We start from the raw sequence: 17479 nt of genomic DNA, 5'->3' as shown, positions 1-17479 counted from the left end.
CGTGATGGAATTCAAGCGTGATAGTGTGATTTCTTTACATTGTGCTGGAAAACCACAAGTGGCTAACGTTAGTGCACTCCAGCATTTAAATGTGAATAAATCTTTTGTGTCTCGTACCATCGCTCGTTACCGTGATACTGGTATCGTAGCCCGACGTCAAGGAAGTGGAGGGAAGAAATCAGCAACATCAGCAGAAATGGTTCGAGATATAAAGAAGTGACTTTATCGAAACCTGCGGCCCAGTGGCCGAAAAATGGCTCGTGAGCTGAACATCTCGCAATATTTCATTCGGTAAATATTGAAAAATGAGCTTTGGGTAAAGCCATTGAAATTCCAAAAAGTGCAAGAACTTACACCGCAACCGAAAGAAAATAGACTCAAAAGAGCTAAAGAGTTGCTTCGCATGGCCGAAAGTGGTGAACTGCCGAACGCACGCGATGGCCATGGTGATGGTGTGGGCCGCCATAACCGCCGATGGTCGTTCTCCGCTCGTATTAATCATCAAAATAAATGCCGAATATAATCGCGAAAATATTCTGGAGGGCGTATTAAAGCCTTTTGGCCACAGACCTTGGACATTCCAACAGGACACAGCATTATCGCACTCAGAATGCGCCACCCAAGAATGGTTACAAATGAGGTTTCCAGCGCACAATGGCCACCAAAATCTCCGAATGCCAATCCGTTGGACTATTGTGTCTGGAGTATTTTGAAAAGCAAGGTTGACACTAAAAAATACCGAAGTGTCGATAACCTCAAGCAAGTGCTTCGCCGGGAAGGGGCAAAATACCGCAGAGCAACATTCGGGCAGCGTGTGACGGTTTGAATTCGTGCCAAAGGTGGCCAATTCGAAAAAATCTAAACTTATTCTAAAATTTGGTGCTATTTCCGACATTTTTTGCTATCATTCATTAAAATTAAAAAAAATGTAAATATTATGGCGTTTGACTTAGTTGCAGTTTTTATATCTCACCCTGGTAATAGGTGGCCTGAAAGGCTTAACTTGTTATCCTACCACGGTTAATTGAGTAAGAGAACGGACAGCTTTCTAGCAAAAAGTATTAATAGTAACATATTTCAAAATTCCAAAACTATTTCGCTACCACGCCAGGTGCGCCAAGTCAATAACCAATCGCCCGGTGCCCGTCAACTCAGGAAGTGCGGGCATGCTGCTTCTCCACCCCCGAAAACAACCCAGTGCATTCATAAAAGACGAGAAATCCATATCAATAGACACAATTAATTAAACAAATGCAGTGCCAGCGAAAACATTAAATACATTTTATATTGTCGGCTGCAACACAAAGGACCAATTACACAAAAACCCGTTCATGCATAATTGCCGGACACAAAGAAGCAATTAGAGCCGCGAAATGCGCTTTGCATGCATGAAAATGCTGTTTTTGCCGCCATTGGACGTGGAGAGCCGCCATTTCAGTAACAGACCATCAACTATTATTTCTTTTTATCCTGCGAATGCATGGACGAATAATGCAAACAATAAACAAGGACAATGAAACAAAAAGGAGGACCGTTCGCTCACTGGCCTGCTTCAATAAGGAAGAATAGAAAGTTTCGAAATTGCGAGGCTTAAATGGACGATCTGACACACACACATGCATACATACATACACATATTCCGTGCATGGGCTCCTCCAGATCTACTAGAAATACCAAATCCCATAATATCGCTTTCAGTTCCTCTGACTTACATACATATGAGCGCACACATAGGGGGTAAATTAGACAGTCGTCTGAATGAAAATATTTATCAAAAATCTCCAAAGGAAACGAGAACAGATAAACGCATAAATATTATTGACATCCATTTGTACCACTGAAAGTATCCATTAATCTTTGTGTCAGTCAGATTGATTTGGTGCCTCCCAAGGAGTCGTCTTTTTAATAAGAATTCAAAATCCTCGTTGATCAAACATAGACGCTGATCAAAGAGGACTGTCTCTAGGCAAGTTTCGACTGAACTGTTGTTGGTGTAGAAAGTTATATATTTTATAAACTTAACTCACAATATTCTTCCCAAACTGTTCGGTTAGATTATTTTTGGACTTGAAACCATCATTTAATCGGTTGGTCACACTAAGTGACATTATATAAGTATGCCTGGCGTTCCAAGATGATTCACAAATCAATTTAAGCTGATAATTACAGATAGTTAAAGGGGGCGGAAAATTACCTAAAGAGACACAAAAAGAACTGGCCATTTCCAAAGACCAAGTCCCCCACCTTACTGTCGACTTTAACAGCTCTCCCAGCTCCACGGGGACCTTAACGCCTAGCATATTCGTATGTCAGTCACTCCTCGTGAGCCCAACGAGTATGTGTCGGTGTGTGTTAGTGTTAAAATGGAGCAAGTAACAGAAACCGCGTGCACATTCCAGTAACAATGCCGGGATTTTAAATGCAAAGATATGGCGTGTGTTCTTCCCAGATAAGCACAAACAACAATTTCCAAATGCCATTTGTATAACTTACACTCACAATGGCGTGCACATGCCGGAGCACACACACACACACACATACGAATGCGAATAAGACGATGTTCACGCCTCTGATGCTGAACATCTGTACATTAGAGTGCGCCTCTCAAAATGTTGTTCTGTTTGGCAGAACTACACACGAAAATCTTGCATAAATTCGACCCGGATTTCGGACTTTCGCTCTTAGTATAAATATATAGATATTTGTCGTACACTTTACTTTGACAACAACAACAACAACATGTCTTTTCCAGGATGACGTCAATGTTTTAATTCGAGTGCTGAAATTCTGACTCGCACTTCAAAAGAAGTGTCAAAACGGCTGTTACAGGGACTGTCAACCTACCGACGTGGACCACAGTCTCCATAACAGGAGTATCATCAAATTTAGAAGATTTGTTGTAGCAAATAGCATGCTCAACAGTCCAAACACATTACTTTACTTTGCGCAGAAGCATTTGCTTTCGTTCTTTTTATTTGAAGTTTCATAGCCTCCTGATTCTATGACCCTAAATATGACCCTTATGGAATCATCACATTGAAGATAAATATGACTGAAGGTAGTACCAAATGAGACCGTCGCAAGGAATGAGTTAACATTTCTAACTCAAAGCCGGTGTCGCAGACCCAGTTTTTGTGAAACTTGTGACCATTAGCATGTCCGAGTTTTGTTAGTTGCCTTTTCTTGTAAAGTCTCATGCATTATATTGGACACCCACGAACCTCGTTGGTGTCTTACACGTCGTTTAAATTCCCTCTCTGCAACCCTATTTATCATTTTCATTGGCTTGGCTGATGACGGAAACAAAAACACATCGCCATAAAAGAGAGCAGGCACAATTTTAAGCGTACTTCTTGCGAGACCATTCTGTGCCTCTCTTCTAAAATACTTTTCGACCAATCTGGCTCCATTGTTCTGCTACGACCTGGACCTTACTTTAGCATTTACTAATAAACCATTAAACCGAATTGTTATTATATTCGCATTGTTCGCTATTCCTCATCGTTTCCCTGCATTGACGCAATCCAAGCAGTCCGGGGAAAGGTATTGAAGTTGTGCCATGTATAATGTTGTGGTCATAAATTATCATGCAATAAGTTGCATGACAAATATCTTACAAAAATTATGAAAACGACGGAATCGGCTCACGAGACACACTATTATTCATTCGACTGAGAATTGTACAGCTGAGAAATTAAAGAGGACGAAATTCTTCCCAATTACATGTACGTAGCTTATATATAGGCCTGCCTCTTTGTCACACGAATCACCGCTATCATCCGCACCACTATAGAGTCTTTCTAGTAAAGCCTCATGCATTCGTACTGGAAGCGAACCTCGTGGGTGTCTTCTAACTCATCATCTAACTGTCTTTCCGAATAAGGAAACGCAAACATATCGCCATAATGGAGAGCGAAAATATAAACAAATCGTTACTTGCAGCCTAGCCATAAATGACCGTGCAATACGCTGCAACCTGACTGGATTCATTTTATGCCCAAAAATGGGCTTATAAAAGTTAAGAAAAAAATACCACATATGCTCGCGAGACACCCTATGATCCATTTGACTGTATTCAAAATACGCCACTACAATGGCAGCTTTGAGTGTTTTTAGGGAACGAATTCCCTCCCAATTGCATGTACGTAGCTTTTTTAAAGGCCTACATCCTTTTCGTAACGGCAAGTGTGGTTTCTATGGAGACACGGAACTCCGCCACGATCCTCATCAAGATGGAGTTACCTTGTAGTTTTCACAGCAGTGTGTCCTGCGCCAATCGGGAGGTTCGAGCATAGACGGACAAACCATGCGAACGCAGAGAAGCCGGATAATGTAAAGCCGTAACAAACAGCCATCCTAATAATAATAATAAAAATTAATGTAGTGCCGGCAGACAATGGCGGGTGATTTAATACTTCTAAGCCCCCGCTGCAGCTTTTATGAGCGCAGAGGAGTGCGAACTGTTTTTCTTTTTAAACGGCTTACATTGTAGCCAATTCCGTTCCAAGCAGCGGGGAATCTAATAATATTTCGGGACAAAAAGATGAGCACAAATGAATGCTAATAACCATCAGCATTTCTATCAGAGCTAATTTGGTGGTTTTGCATAGCTCGAAAGACTCGCAGCCACTTCCATTTTATTGTCATTTGTTTTCTTATTTCGCCTTATTCCCTTTTAATTGCAAATTGAGTTTTGTGGGTCGCAAAGGCAGGTGGTGGGGTGGGGGTCTGATTAATTTTTATTGTTGCCATAAGTACTTTGTATCCATTTGAAGCGACTGCCTTGATCTTGGCCTTGTTCGGTCGCAATTAGGACCTTTGTTGGGACCTGGCAAAATGTCAGATTGAAAAAGTAAACTTTTTATAATCCACCAAATAGGCTGTGACCTGACTCGTGATTTGGATGATGCTGCTGGTGGTGCAGCGAGCGGCGCATGGACGGGTGGGAGGCCCGGGACGGAAAACAAAAACAGATTTATTCTCCAAAAGAGAAACGTAATCAAGTAACACTGGTGGCAAAGAGGATGCTGCGCTGCTGATTTCGAGTTGACATTCCTAGCTCCCTTGTAAGCCGCAATGTGGAGGAAGTGTTCGGGGAGGCACGACAGCGTGTGAGCAAAAGGACACCAGCATTAGAATGCTTTGCGCATTGTACTTTGTTTCCGTTCCTTTATTAAGGTCTTCTGGGGTTCACTTCTTGACGTATCGGAGGGCCGGGGCACATGCAAAAGAACATTTCATTATATTTATTTTTTATGTACTCGGTCGAAGCAAGCGTTTTCTTGCTGGTGCTGCACGTTTAACATCCTGCTATCGTACTAATTTCCGTTCTTTATCTTGCCACAATGGTGTTCATAATGGGAACACAAAGGGCAGGGCAAAGCGTTGCCACAACAACATCAACAATGTTCCTTTCCTCTCCTCTCGACAGCTCGCACCCATACGCATACAAATATGCTCGGCGTTCACTCGGGGCAGCGTCAGCACCAGCCAAGAGTCGTCATCCCCGCCATCTGCCAGCCAACAGCTTTACAATCTTTGAAAGACAAACAAACAAACAACACCAACCAACACCACCTAATGGTCATTAAATGTGATTAACTTACATAAATTATATGGAAAATCTGAATTTTATTGCCTCCGAGTGCCGTCAGCAAATTATGGATTTCCATTTATCACAACTAAATTTGAATCTGCAAAGCCTAAACTCCAGCCTCGCGCGCCCCTTCGGAATAGCCAACACGAACAACTCTCTCAGGACGACAACAATAACCGCGAAAATTATTGCCAATTGTTTGGCTGAATTGAATTGGAGACCGATCCAATAACAATGACGGCAGTGGCGACGGTGACGGTGACGGTGACGATGACAAACAAATGCCACCAGCAGCTTTGTGCGGAAACCGGCGTCACACGAACTTCTAATGCAATTTAAACGCTTTTTTATGACGAAATAATGCAACGAAATTATTCAAAATGTGTTGATGTGTCCATCGCTATTAAGAGCGATTGTTTGGGCGTTCCACTTGCAGTGGCCAACAAACCCATATAGCCAGCCAGAACGAGGAGTTATTCCTTCGCACCAGCCCTCCAAACGCCCTGCCTTTCTATTCTATTCCAGCAGACACCGAGGCAGGCAGTCAGTCATACAGTCCCATTCCCTTTGCCCCGCGCACATAATAGCCGTGCTGATTGTGGCACACAAAGCCGACAAATTGCAAAGGCGTTTTATTTACGTTTGTTTTTCTTTATTTCTCGGCTTCTCCGGCCCCTGTCCAATGGCACACCATCCAACCCCCTTTCGCACACACCGACACACGGCGGGCGAGCGAGCGAGCATTAGCATCTACAATCGCTGCGCACCATGCAATGGTAGTCGCCAAGTCAACAATTGACATAAACAATGCGTCAATCCCTAATAAAATAATTATGATGCACGTGTCCGCAATCAGCAGCTTCCAAAAGCCAAAAAAAGGCTTAGAGCCAAAACAAATTAAACGGTTCTATTGCCAACAAAAAGACGTTGTGCGTGTGTGTGTGTTTGTAACTATATTTGTTGTGAGTGGAAATTGAGGCATGTTTTTTGTCGTAGACTTAGAAATGATATCTATTGGTGGGCCCCGATTATCCGAAAAGAGAATAACCCGAAACCTTCATCATCCCGATGAAATGCACTCGTTTCAAAAACACCTAATATACTCCATAATATTATATATATTTTTCGAAGATTTTAAATGGAGGTCACCTGATTATGTATCCAATTAAGAGCCCAATGTCAGATTGTGGCTAATTCCGATCAAAAGCGTAATCATAAACTTAGAATCGGGAGGGGACAACTGTTACAGATTTTGAAATATTCGCGGACCAAAGTTGACATTCTCAATGAGAACTATAAATACCTAATTACAGCCTATTCCAAAGACCTAAAATGGTAAAGACTAAAAAAAAACATTTAAAGAAAAAAAGACAAACAAAGGTTTAAAAAATCCAAGAATTGGGTTTCAAAATTCTACTCCATAGACTTTCTCAGTTAATTGCATATTGTCTTAGCGGTTTAACTCGCTTAACATTGTTTACTATGTTGTTACGATATCATAACAACAGAGGTATTTTCACAGGGTGCCCTTTTCTTGACTTTGTCTTGTCCCATCTTTATACTTCTATGTCTTTGACCTATTCAATTCGGAAACAAGTCCAAAGCCTTCAAAATATTAAAATAGGGTGACAACAATTTTTTTTTTGGTTCGTGCAGGTAAAAACCTTGACTGAAATATCCCATTTTCAATCTTATAAAAGTTACAGACAAAATATGATTATAAGCAAGATTTCACCTAGGTCAATCCATTCAAAAGTTTGAACGATAAGGTAGAAATCGTGGTAGAAATGAATGAAAATCTAATATTTCGAAATAATTTATTCCAAAAGGTTCTTCGATAACCCAGAAAATGTGAGCAAGTGAAGGAAATTTGATAGTTGTACAATAGATAGCATGTTACAATTAAGTCCAGGTAACCTCGTTTTAAAAAATAATATCCAGCTCTGTATTTTTCCGTATTTTACCTTTCCAACTTCCTTGTAACTTCTTTGAAAACAGGTTCCCATCTCAGAATTGTACAATAGGTTCCTAAATATACATTTTGACAATTGGATGTTGTCAAGTGTATAATGCAAACATATGATTGTATGACGCTGCTTTCTTAATTTGAGAGTCTGAAAATTCATGTTGGGAAAACATTCTCAGCAACAATTCTACAGCGGCCGATGGGAAAATGCTAAGAATTTTTTTTATTTCTCTTTTGAGGTGAGCTTAACGATCTTACATTTGTAGAGAACGGAAAGACAGAGAGAGAGAGACTATAAGACGCGTTCCGCCGCTGCTTAAACGTCACATCAGGCAATGGCCTACAAGGGTCGTTTTTTGGAAAGCAGTGCATATGCGAATTAAACTCCAGAACTACTTAAGCTCTCCTTAAGTTATACTATCATGGGAAAGGGAAGAACTGAGCATGGATCTTATTTACTTGAGAATATTCGAAACTTAAAGAGCTTGCTTTTCGTCCAAGTCTTCATATTAAACAAGTAAGCAAAGGCTACAGTCGAGCGGGGCCGACCGTTGAATACCCTACAACACTATAATAAACGATACAGTTTACATAAGATGCTCGAAAAAATTCCACAAGATATTGTGATAAATAATAAAAGAAAGCCATCAGGTTTCGTTCTCTAATTTTCGAATAATAGCAACTTAAATTATTTTGCTCATTTCCAATTTATTGGTAGATGTTGCACGTAAATGGTTTTCCTAGATCTGGAACCAATATTTCCCAAAGACCTATAATCTCTCAGAAGTGGCAAAAGATTAACATTTATTATTGGTTTTTGACTGAAACGCATCTATATGAGATACAGACATTTGACTATATTCTTCAACGAAATCAGCGTTAACGAAATAGTCAGAAGTGCATCTTTCCTGTATTTGTGAATTCTCCAAAAAGTCACTGGAATGGACATTTTCGTATTTTGTCTACAAAAGTTGGCAAGCTATTCACACATTGTATATTTTTGGATGGCCATCCAAAACTGCTTGGCTTTTGCAATGTCCGGTAACCCCCATTCAAATGTGCGTGAGGATCGGGCTGACAATTTTGCAGTTTTTTGGTCCATTTCAACCCCTAAATATACGGCGATCATCTCCAAAAAGAGTAGGCTTCTATTCTGACCCTCATCTTATCCCCATGCAAAATTCCGTAAGGATCGGGCCATAAATGCGATCTGTATATGATATCCTGATATCCTAAATACTTAGTTTTGTTAGCTGTAGAAATATTACCAAATGTTTAATTCAAAATGAAAATATGCCAAAAATATGACAAAATTGAAAAAATATGAGAAAATGTTAGAAAATCAATATTTTCATCTTTAGAGAGATATTTTTATGCGATTTTTAGACGTTTTTTCTTTCCTGCCAAGAGGTCATTCTGAATTAATGAGAACTGTCGAAATCAGTTCAGCCGCTCTCGACATATAAGAGATCTTTCAAGCATATCTTCTTTGATAATCATATATATCGCACATATTTTGCTATATATCCGTTTTGTTGGATGTTAACATCAATGTAAATATCAGAAGTAACCTTGTCATGGCCTTGTGACTTCGCCGGGATTTAAAATATTCGCGGTTTAATGAAAAATTTTGAATTTTTTCAACACAAAAGATATGGTCTATTTTACCCGCTAAATATTATCCGATGACCACCCAAATTGGTAGGCTTCTTCCCCGCCCTAAACTCTAGCTACATGCGAAATTCCGCGTCGATTGGTCTACAATTGTGACCTGTATAGCTACTGCAAAATCCGACATTTTTTCAGTATTTGGTCCATTTCAACCCCAAAGAAATAGGCTTCTATTCTGACCCTAACCCCACCTTCGTGCAAAATTTCGTAAGGATCGGGCCATAATAGCGTGATTACAAATTAACATGGACGGACGGACGGACATACATAGCTAGATCGACTCAGCTCGGCGAGCTAGGAAGATCCATATATACTTTCCTATATGGGCAACCAATATTTCGAGGTCTTACATAAATTCTGGCCCAATCAAACTTATAATACCCCCAACACATAGTGTTGTAGGGTATAAAAATTGCAAAATAATCCAAAGCTGTCAGTTTCAAAGAGTAATGTGATCATCAGCCAAGCCAGACTTATGCAATCAACTGATAGAATATTCCGCAACAACAAAAGGAATAACTGCAGTTTTTGTAAAATAAGCAATGAGTAAAAGTGTTAAGCAGTTACTAGCTTTTTATACAACATGCAATGCGAAAATGTCTAACTAAATTCTGACACCGCGGCATGATAGAAGAAAGCTTTTACGTTATTTTAATGCTGCTTAGTGAGCTTCGGCAAAAGTTGAGGTTTCCTTAAAGGCCACTATGCCCTGCTCCTAAGCTAGATTTGTTTTTTTTTTTGCAAGCCGTTTTCTTTCTAATGAATTCCGAAGACAACACAATACAGTTTCCAATAGTGGATTCGCCAGACAAAGGATATGCCCGAAGGAAACACATTCACTACGTGCATTCAATCATAATATGCTTAAAATCTTATTTCGCACACAATGGGATTTTAGAATACTTGATGAAGCAGGAGCCGTGTTTTGCAAAACAAATTCCCAGAAAAAGGATATAAAAATAAACAAATGAATCAAAGAGAGCCAAATCCCCTCGAAAAGAAGCTGCCAGTGCGAATGGCTCACACCCACATTCTTCCGTGGCGTTGACAATGCCATTGAAAGTGGTAACAATTTGTTTTAGCTTTTTCGATTGTTTTCCTTTGTGTTTTTATTGAAGCGTTTGACAAGAATGTGGGGGTTCAAACGCCACGAGGAACACGGGCAGAGGCACAATCGATGCGTCGACAGGCAGCACGTTTGTCATTCAGTTAACGCCCATTGTCGCTTATATACACGTTCCTGCCAGTGTTGTTGTTGTTGTTATCATCCACTGCACGTTCGCAGTATGCCCCCAGTCGTGCTGTGATTGAACTTGTCCACAGCCGAATGCCTAATGCCATTTCCATGGAATTATTAAAAGATTCATAAGCGAGTAAATCAATTGGTGAATTTCGACCACTCGATGCTGATGTCTTTACGAATATCAGAGGACCATGAAATTCCTGACAGCCAAAGTCACACACTTTTGAGGATAACGTAATGAACGCCCCCTCGCTTGTGGCGGTTTGACGACACATTGGAACAAATTTCGGCCAGCTCAAGCTGGGTCTGAAGCTGTGGAAACTCGCATCCAAAATTGGTGCAATTCCACTTCACAATTCATCAAGTTGCTGGATTGGATGGGGCTTAATTAAGACGAGATTTAAACAGCTTTGCAATCCGTGCACCGCGAATTATGCAAGCCAATTTTTATTCGAGGCCTTTGCCTCCCCCATTGCTGTTCACCAAACCACAAGTTTCGTAAACAGCAGTTAATTTAGTTGTCGGGTCGGTGACGATACAAACGGATAAAGTTCCTGTGTTTTCTAAAACTTTCAACAACTTCGGTATCTATGCTCTCGCCCGAGATAGCAAACGGAAATAGCAGAACTTGTAAAAGTAGCGATTATATTTCCGTTTTCCTTGCAAGCCGCACTACATTGCCACCAGCAGACACCATGTCGCGAAGTCAGTTTTGTCTGAGATCACAGTGTGCTGTGCTGTGCTGTGCTGTGCTGTGCTGTGATTGAGGACGAGAGCAATGGCATTTATAAAATATGTTTATCCCAAAGACCCGTTTGTTCCTCCGACGAGCAATCAATAAGCATTGTTATTCTATTGATTCTATGCATGGGTTTTTGACCAACCGACAATAAATAGAGAGAGGGAAGGCGTTGCAAAGGAGGCATCTATGTTTTGAACTATATTTGGGTAATTAAATGGATTTCGCAGAACTCAACAGAACATAATTATCAAAAGTTGGGGATCCACGTTGGAATTAGAAAATGTAGCTAGTAGAACCCGCAACCATATGCAATGTCAATGGCGTTTTGGGAGCATGACTGAATATAGGTCACCTAAAAAAAAGGTAATGATATCTGATAAAATGGGCACAAATACTAGAAAAATGCGTCAGCAGCGACCTGTGTCCACCTTGAGTCAGAGTTGTGTTTTACTACCACATACACATTTTACTACCACCCCACACCGCTATGAAGTACCCGTATCAAATAAACCTTTGTATTGATCAGACCAACAATTATGGTTATACGTCTTAAGAGTGGCTTGAATTCGGAATTACATGGAAGTAATATCTGGAACAATTTGCATGCTGTTGTGACCCCTCGTACCAAATATCACTGCTACAGAGTGCATGTTGTCTGCATCGATTTTCACCAAATAAGCTAAATTCCGATCTCCAAAAAAATTTGGAAAAGATAATTTTAAGCTATATCCGATATCTTGTACCAAATACCATTGTTATGTTAGGACTAACGCTACATCTGAACCGATTTTCAATATCTGACGTTAGCATAAATTACCCATTTGGTGCACAATGAAGGTGAAATCGGATGAAGATATATGTATGAAGAACTACATCTAACTTTGGACCGATTATTATCAATTTCAATAGGGCTGATCCTTGGGCCATGCAAACGAACTGTGCAAATGTGATTCAATGAAAATCATCAAACGGAACTATGGATCTATCTCGTTTCCGTTTACACGTTACAAACAAATGCACAAAGACATTATGCTCTGCATCATGGTGTGGTGTAGGGTATAAACAGCAATAAGGAAGCAGAAAATAAACAAGATATAAGTTTTTCATTGTTGACTTTGCAGTTGTCGACACGTCTACTTCAAAAAGACAAATATCAGTTGTCCTGCCCTTTGTAAAAGCCAGGCATGTCTTAATACTCCAATAAATTAGATTTTTTATAACTAATTTTAATTTCGAAGATGTTACCACCTATTTTAGGGAACAATTTCGTTGAATATTCGATTACACAAATTACACTTTGTCAGTGGGGGTCCTTCATCGCCAGCTAGGCAATGCATGTACTCGTACTTAAGAAAGCAACAATAGGTGTGTCTGGTTACCCTAAAGTTTGTAACAATTGTTACAAATTGTTACTGGAAGTCGTCTGTTAACCCAAAAGTTCTGCAAAAGAGAGCGGTTGGAGAGAGAAATTTTGACAGTTCTTTCAGTGAGAGTTTGCAAATTCTTGCTGGAAAAATTTCTTCTTGCAATCACTTGCAACTCTTCTTCTTCTCATTCATCGACATTCAATCAGATGTTTTCTATGGTTTGTTTATTTCTTTTTGTGCTTTCAATTTGAAAATATTTTTTTGGAATTAGCAAGACTAATAGTTTTTGGAGAACAACTTTACAAAATGTGAAAAACATAAATGTTAATATGCAATAAGAAAATAAACGACTATTTCCAACATTTTTATTTAAAAAACTTGTAAAATGAGTATTGCTTCCTTTGTTTTAATTCTCCTTATGGGGGACAAATTGGTTTGTTTTGACAAATCAGCTGATTAGTTGCAAGCTTCTGCAGGAATACCGTCTGTTTACTTTTCGCATTTTCCTTGCAAAAGAGAATAAAACTACCTTACTCTCTCAGAAAGAAGTTACTGGACAATTCCTGCTGGAAAAGTAACCAGACACACCTAATGGAGGCGTAAATTTAAAGGAGTCGTACCAATGTTTAACTTTACAAATTTTCAACAGGGTATTTTCAAAATATTAAAGAACTGTCAAAGGAATATTATTTCAAAACATTTATCATTATTCAGTTTTTTTTTTTTTTTGTTTTTGTTGATGCCGTCTCCTGCAAAAATTTATTTTCTCAAAGTCGACATGTGGACCGAAAACATGCATTCTGGACATTATAAACAACCAACAAATAGTTTAAAAATATGATTTTTATTCACAAATAAAATGAATCTTGAGTGTTTATCCACCTTTAACGCGAGTACGGCTGACCTGCTGACTAGGGGATAACAGCGGTCCTTAGGTCGGCATGGACTTGAAAGCATTAAAAAGCGAAGTACTTATTTGTTTAGTTATTTCATTTATATGCAGGTCAATGGGAACATGTCATGCCAACGAACAAGTCAAGTGGTGACGACTACGGACACAAAAGCAATGTTTCACCCGATTTAAGAATTACACCAATTGACCAAAATGTAATTAGAGTTTTGTTTCTTTTATCTAAAGGTATACAGCATTACAAATTACAAATATTTATTATTCTAGTAAAACAATCCGACCTCTAAAACGCATCCTTCATGTATGAGTTTATGCACTGAACAATCGCCCAATGTAACTACAATTTGTTGTTTGAATTTAAGTAGCGTCTAGTCGAATCAATGTTGTGCAGACACCTTGGACAAAGTTCTCGCAGCTTGTTTAAATTGCAGCGATATAGTGACGGTTAGAGTAAGACCCCAGCTTTTGTTATTAAAACTTGATTCTTCAGCAGATTTGATGCGCATATAAAATTTCAATTCGATCTCAATTTCTTCGATACCGACCCCCTTTATATGGTCGCGCAGCACTGTGCACCGCAAGGGCGTTGATTGAATTTCCCTCAACAACATTTGCAACAATCTGCAGCCTTTACATCATAAACTTTTGGATAAGCTTTACGAAGAATAATTAGCATTTGTGCGTATTCAAAATAGGGATGCAAAACAATTTCCATCAGCCAACCAGCCACTTGAACGAGTTGTACTTTCGGTAATTATGTCTTCTACTTTTTCTTTTTCATGAAATTGAAGTTGAGTAAGTGCCCTTTGCTAGTTTCGTCTGCTATAAAAATTCAAAAATTAAATAATAGAAAAAAGAAGTACAAATATAAGAAAGGAAAAATTTGGAGTAGAGGCCTCGAACATAAACTGCTCGACTTGGCGCATTCGACAAAAACAAATACCAACTCAGGCTAAGTTGGGCCCATGTTCCCTTTCCCCCCAATCACCGAGCTTCATCCTTAAATTCGAAACAAAAACAACAACTCATTATCTGCAATGGAGCATAATACAAAGTTCACCTTTGTGTAAGCTCCGCAGCTATGTAACAGTGTCACAGCAACGTATGGCAGCAGGACGGACAGCCCTAAGCCCACAGAATAATGGGGAATGTGAGTTAATTGAAATTTCCACCTTGTACTTATGCTCCTGCAGCCCAAAGCGAAAACGTCTGTCTCTCTACGCCCGTGTTTGCTTTCTCGTAAAGCCGGGCAGCAAGCCATGCTGTCCTCGGTGGAAAAATGATTCTGATTCCCACAACCACCTCTGCAAATGCTTAACCAGAAACGAGAATGATTATTTTTCCATTTAAAATTCTTTACGCCCAATTAAGTAATATATGTATATTGAGATGCATGATGTGAAAAGATGATTACATGCAGCGAACAGTGCAGATTAATATTGGAATGATGTTCGGAAATGGCAGACAATCGATGGGTATGAAAAAGACGACCCAGAGAGTGACAGCAAATGCGAAACTAATGGAATTTCAATGGGGATAATGTCTTCAACTGGGCTAAGTATTGGATGGAAAGTGTTGAGCAAAGATGAGTGTCGTGCAAAAGATGCAATTCATGTTGGTTTCCATGATCTCCAAATCTGAATCGTGCACTTACCCCATGTGTTGGCCAATCTCATTGTGTTCCACATCAACATTCCTCAAATTGGAGATATGACGTCGAAAAGGCAAAGCACACTTAACAAGGCATTCCTATACAGTTTTCTAGTCAAAACGTAACTAAATTAACGTCGAGGAAAACAAAAAATTCCAAAAGTTCGACAGTGAAATGAAAAGATAAAATGTAAAGGGAAAAACTAAATAAACCAGTCACCAGGTACTTATTGAACTTTATTGAAAATGTAACAAAATATCCTCTTTTCTTCTTTTCTTAGATTATGTGTTGATCTTTGTCTTGTAGATTATTCAGGCCAGAGTGGCGCGTTTTGAGACAAAATCTCGGGAAGACTTTTCCTTGTTAGTAAACCTGGCATAGCTGAAAATAGAGCAAAGAAAATTTATATGACAACTTCGTTCACATGGTGAATCTCGAACTTACGTTTTCTGATACCGCTCGACGTCAGACTTGCTGAGTGAAGGTCTAGTTGAATTGAAGGCCTCAAGCAGATGGGTCTGTTTTATCAAAATTCTGTCGGGGATTTTCTATATTAAAAAAGATTTAACGTTACATACTGACAAGTACATATATTTGTATAAAAGCTTAACCTAGTACAGCCACTGCAATTGAACGGCAATATTTAGAACTGACATTTAAATCCCATCATAATGTGATTGTACCTCGAACCTGTCCACACGTCACGAGCCACACGCCCTCCCATTTGGAGTATTCGCGGGGATATCTCAATTCGGAAGAAGAAAAATGTCTCAATATCGCTGAAGTTCGGTTCAACCAGCAACTGATTGTGAACGGAATATTTTTCAGAAATATCGACAGAACCAGATTTCGAAAAATGCCGAACTAAACTTATTTCGTTCGTCTCATGTACATAATGCTTGAAAAAATCCGTTGGGATTTCTTCGAGCCGAGTACATGCAGGGGCGGCCACTCAATTAAGATCATTAAAGTTTTGTCCATGTAATGTATGTTGTGTGATACTGCCGAGGTAGAGGTGCTCAATCGGTAGATTCCGCTGGTTAATAGTTATGAAACACTTTATTTGCCCGACTTTAGCCCGCTTATGGAAGGAGATAACTGTCTGGAACTAGGGTATTTTTAAATTGTGACATTGCGTCGTAGCTAACGACCGGAGGGAATCAGCGTTGACAGAGCGGATTAATTGCTCCACATTCTGGTAAATGAGGATGTTATTGACTTGGTTTCCTTCAGCATTACACGCAATTTCAGGTGGAACATTTATATCGCGGAGCTTGCCGCATTCTCCAGCCACAATCTTCAACACATATACTGCGGAAATGAGAATGCCGTAAGTCAGCAGATGAGAGTTCAGTACCTCCTTGGATATTACCACTGCATGATCTAGAGAAGTAGATCCAACGATATAAGAGAAAAAGTCTCTAGAAGTCTATCAGGCAGGTATGAATAGCACTAAACTAATGCGCTCATCGATGTTGTCAACCATTAGTGTCAATACCGTCATTGGAATCCACCCCCATCTATTTCGTTCACAATGGTGCAGTCGTTGCAATTTGTATTGACATTTGCAATTCAATAATACGATTTCCTAATACTCGCCAATATGAAACGATTTAGACAGATTAGTTGATGCTGAAAACTTTGCAAACCAGAAGAGGAACTCAACAAAACGTTCAGTCGTGTCATATGAAATCGTAAATGTTGTACCGCTTTCGATAAAAATTGTTTAAACTAAGCTTCAGTAATTTTCGGTGCAAGAGCAACATGCAAAGCCTAGAAATAACTCTGTGACTTTTATAAGCAATTGAATTCCTCAAAAATGCACTATATGTACTCGTACACTATGCAAGCACAAATTTGTTGCGTGAAACACCTCTGCTCGACATTCTGTGGTGTACCACATAGGACTATTGTCCTTTTCTCATTGTTGACACTCCACATCTCATCGTGATACAGTGCATTTGTTTGTAACACAATGATGGAGACGAAATAGGCCCATTGTTACTTTGGAAATCTTCATTGAACCACTTTCTGTATCGATCTATGCACGTCTGTCTGTCCGCCTGTTGTAATCAAAGTAGCCCATATTTTTGTAATCAAAGTACAGATCGCATTTATTTTCCAAGTGAGATAAAGTGTTGCATTGTTCATTTGTTTGGCATGGGCACGAACCCTATTATAATTAGTAATAGTCGGTTCAAATTTGGATATAATTGTCATGCACAATTTAACCCGGTTTCAACTCACTACGATATTTAGTACAAGATACCGCATACCCCTTCCAAAGGTATTTCTCCAATAAAAAACCAATAGGTATTTCTCCTTAACCAATG

At 39.4% G+C, this 17479-nt stretch overlaps 1 protein-coding gene across 3 annotated transcripts in view; it reads right to left on the bottom strand.

The window, feature by feature from the left end:
* Window positions 1-17479, bottom strand: part of LOC101901235 (uncharacterized) — a 187548-nt gene that overhangs the window by 150313 nt on the left and 19756 nt on the right. Inside the window, exons 11-12 of one of the 3 annotated variants that reach the window (XM_005177189.4) lie at window positions 15591-15694; window positions 15337-15527 (exon numbers count right to left, since the gene is read on the bottom strand). The exons of the other annotated variants lie outside the window; for them this stretch is intronic. Of the exons in view, the coding sequence (XP_005177246.2) occupies window positions 15458-15527; window positions 15591-15694 (174 nt within the window). The 3' untranslated portion in view covers window positions 15337-15457. Of the gene's footprint in view, window positions 1-15336; window positions 15528-15590; window positions 15695-17479 lie in introns of those variants that run through there. 3 annotated transcript variants of the gene reach the window in all.

This window comes from Musca domestica, unplaced genomic scaffold (assembly GCF_030504385.1).
Source record: "Musca domestica strain aabys unplaced genomic scaffold, Musca_domestica.polishedcontigs.V.1.1 172, whole genome shotgun sequence".
NCBI classification, from domain to species: domain Eukaryota; kingdom Metazoa; phylum Arthropoda; class Insecta; order Diptera; family Muscidae; genus Musca; species Musca domestica.
The sequence above is the reverse complement of the archived record's forward strand: the minus strand, read 5'-3'. Positions and strand labels throughout refer to the sequence as shown.